This window comes from Marmota marmota, unplaced genomic scaffold (genome assembly GCF_001458135.2).
Source record: "Marmota marmota marmota unplaced genomic scaffold, marMar, whole genome shotgun sequence".
NCBI classification, from domain to species: domain Eukaryota; kingdom Metazoa; phylum Chordata; class Mammalia; order Rodentia; family Sciuridae; genus Marmota; species Marmota marmota.
Genome location: NW_025999977.1, coordinates 30,439,193 through 30,441,305, shown reverse-complemented (window position 1 = coordinate 30,441,305; position 2,113 = coordinate 30,439,193). Strand labels below are relative to the sequence as shown.

The 2,113-nt window shown below is 44.5% G+C and overlaps 1 protein-coding gene across 1 annotated transcript; it reads left to right on the top strand.

The window, feature by feature from the left end:
• Positions 1–174: 174 nt before the first annotated feature.
• LOC107137128 (galactose mutarotase-like) lies at positions 175–2,102 on the top strand. The gene is made up of 2 exons (XM_015479480.2): positions 175–387; positions 1,804–2,102. The coding sequence occupies exons 1-2, from the start codon at positions 190–192 to the stop codon at positions 1,879–1,881; spliced, it is 276 nt and encodes a 91-aa protein (XP_015334966.1). The 5' UTR covers positions 175–189; the 3' UTR covers positions 1,882–2,102.
• Positions 2,103–2,113: the final 11 nt, after the last annotated feature.

The following is a 2,113-nucleotide window of genomic DNA, read 5'->3' as shown; positions in this document are numbered from 1 at the left end:
CCATGGAGGATCCTTGAAACCACCTTCTCATGCCCCACCTAGGAGGCTGTAAGAATTTCCATCATATTCTTCCTTCCTACCTCTCTCTCCTCTATACATCTTGCCCCTCTCTGTGGCTGGGTCTGATTCCTGTCCCAAAGAAAATTCCATTTCTACCCCTCTCTGTCTGCTTTTCTGCTCTGGACTCACATGTGGCTTGTCTTTATCCCCAGGGTGTATCATGCTGGAAGCGGGAGGGTACTAGAAGTATACACCACCCAGCCTGGTGTCCAGTTTTACACGGGCAACTTCCTGAATGGCACGCTGAAGGGCAAGAATGAAGCCATCTATCCTAAGCATTCTGGCTTCTGCCTTGAGACCCAGAATTGGCCTGATGCAATCAACCAGGTAAAGCCCCAGGCTGCCTTGATAGAGTGGTATTGAGTCCAAGGTCACAGCCCTCAAATCAAGCTGTATGATTCAAAAGTCCATGTTTGTTTTCTTCTCCGTCATTCCAAACAGAAAACCCAAAGCAAAGCTACTGATGTGGCATTTACATGTTTTTAAAAAGCTTAAACTTTTTATCTTTGAAACTTTTATTCAGTACAATGTTTCTTTTTTTATTAAATATTTTTTTAGTAGTAGATGGACATGATCTCTTTATTTTTATGTGGTGCTGAGGATCGAACCCAGTGCCGCATATGTGCAAGGCGAGTGCTCTGCCACTGAGCCACAACCTCAGCGCCCCCGTATAATGTTTCTTTGTCAATAACCACACGTTCTGCAACCACACTTTTAAGCAGAGCCTTCTTTTCATCCTATTAGATTCTTTATAACTTTTTTTTCTATCTCTTGAAGCAGTTGTCCTCAAAATACCAGCCTATAATAAGGAGCTTTCACCTTGCATCAGAATATAAACTTTTTTTTTTTTTTTTTGGTATCAGGGATTGAGCTCAGGGATGTGGCTTAAAAACTAAGCCACATCCCATATCAGGGGCGCTTAAATACTAAGCCACATCCCAACCCTTTTTTGTAGTTTACTTAGAGATAGCATCTCACTGAGTTGTTTAGGGCCTCGCTAAGTTGCAGGGGATGGCTCTGAACTCATGATCTCCTGTTTCAGCCTCCCATGCCACTGGGATTACAGGAGGTGCCACCCTGCCTGGCTATAAACTGTTTTAGTCAGCTTTTTTTTGTTGTTGTTGCTGTGACTAAAAGAATCAGACCAGAACAACTGTAGAGGAGGAAAAGTTTATTTAGGGTCTCATGGTTTCAGAGGCCTCAATCCATAGACATCAGGCTCCATTCCTTGGCTCAAGGTGAGGTAGGATATCATGGTGGAAGAGCGTGGCAGATCAGGAAGCAGAGAGAAAGAGCTCCACTTGCCAAATACAAATATATACCACCCCAAAGCCATATCCCCAATTCCCACCTCCTCCAGCCACACCCTACCACTTCAGTTGCCACTCAGTTAATCCTTATCAGGGGATTAATTTACTGATTGGATTAAGACTCTCACAACCCAATCATTTCTCCTCTGAACCTTCTTGCATTGTCACACATGAGCTTTGGGGAACACGTTGCATCCAAACCATAACATAAACCAACTACTTCCTCCAGCAAGAAACTCTTGCTTTGAAAAATTGTGCTTGGTGATTTAGATTTTCATTCTGGTTCAGAATGGTTCTTTATCTCATCGCAAACCAATACTACTGTTTCCACACTGGCACTGACCCACGGAGCCCTGGTCTAGAAGCACACCCTGGATAGCTAATGGCACGACCCTGGCTTGTGAGGTGTAACTGTGTTGTCTTCCCTTCACAGCCCCACTTCCCTCCTGTGCTGCTGAGTCCTGGGGAGGAGTACAACCATACCACCTGGTTCAAGTTCTCTGTGGCTTGAGGAAGTGTGAAGATACATCCTAGTCCATGGCCAGGCCTGGGCCCCCTCAGCAGCCTGTCTCCTGTCCAGAGACAAGGTGAAGATTTAGAGGATTTAAAAGTGATCATGTGCTAAATCATACAAATGGTAGCTGTCACAATAATTGGTCTGAATATTGATTTCTTTTTCCAGTGACTGGCTCTGGACCATGTCTAATGACAAGCTTTGTTCTCTGAGCAGTTCAAAGGGCAAG

Bases quoted from the DNA above. Each gene is read 5' to 3' on its own strand.
- LOC107137128 (XM_015479480.2), top strand. From the start codon at position 190: ATGTGGCTTGTCTTTATCCCCAGGGTGTATCATGCTGGAAGCGGGAGG. The intron at 388-1,803 runs GTAAAGCCCCAG...TTCCCTTCACAG, and splicing joins GGCCTGATGCAATCAACCAG to CCCCACTTCCCTCCTGTGCT.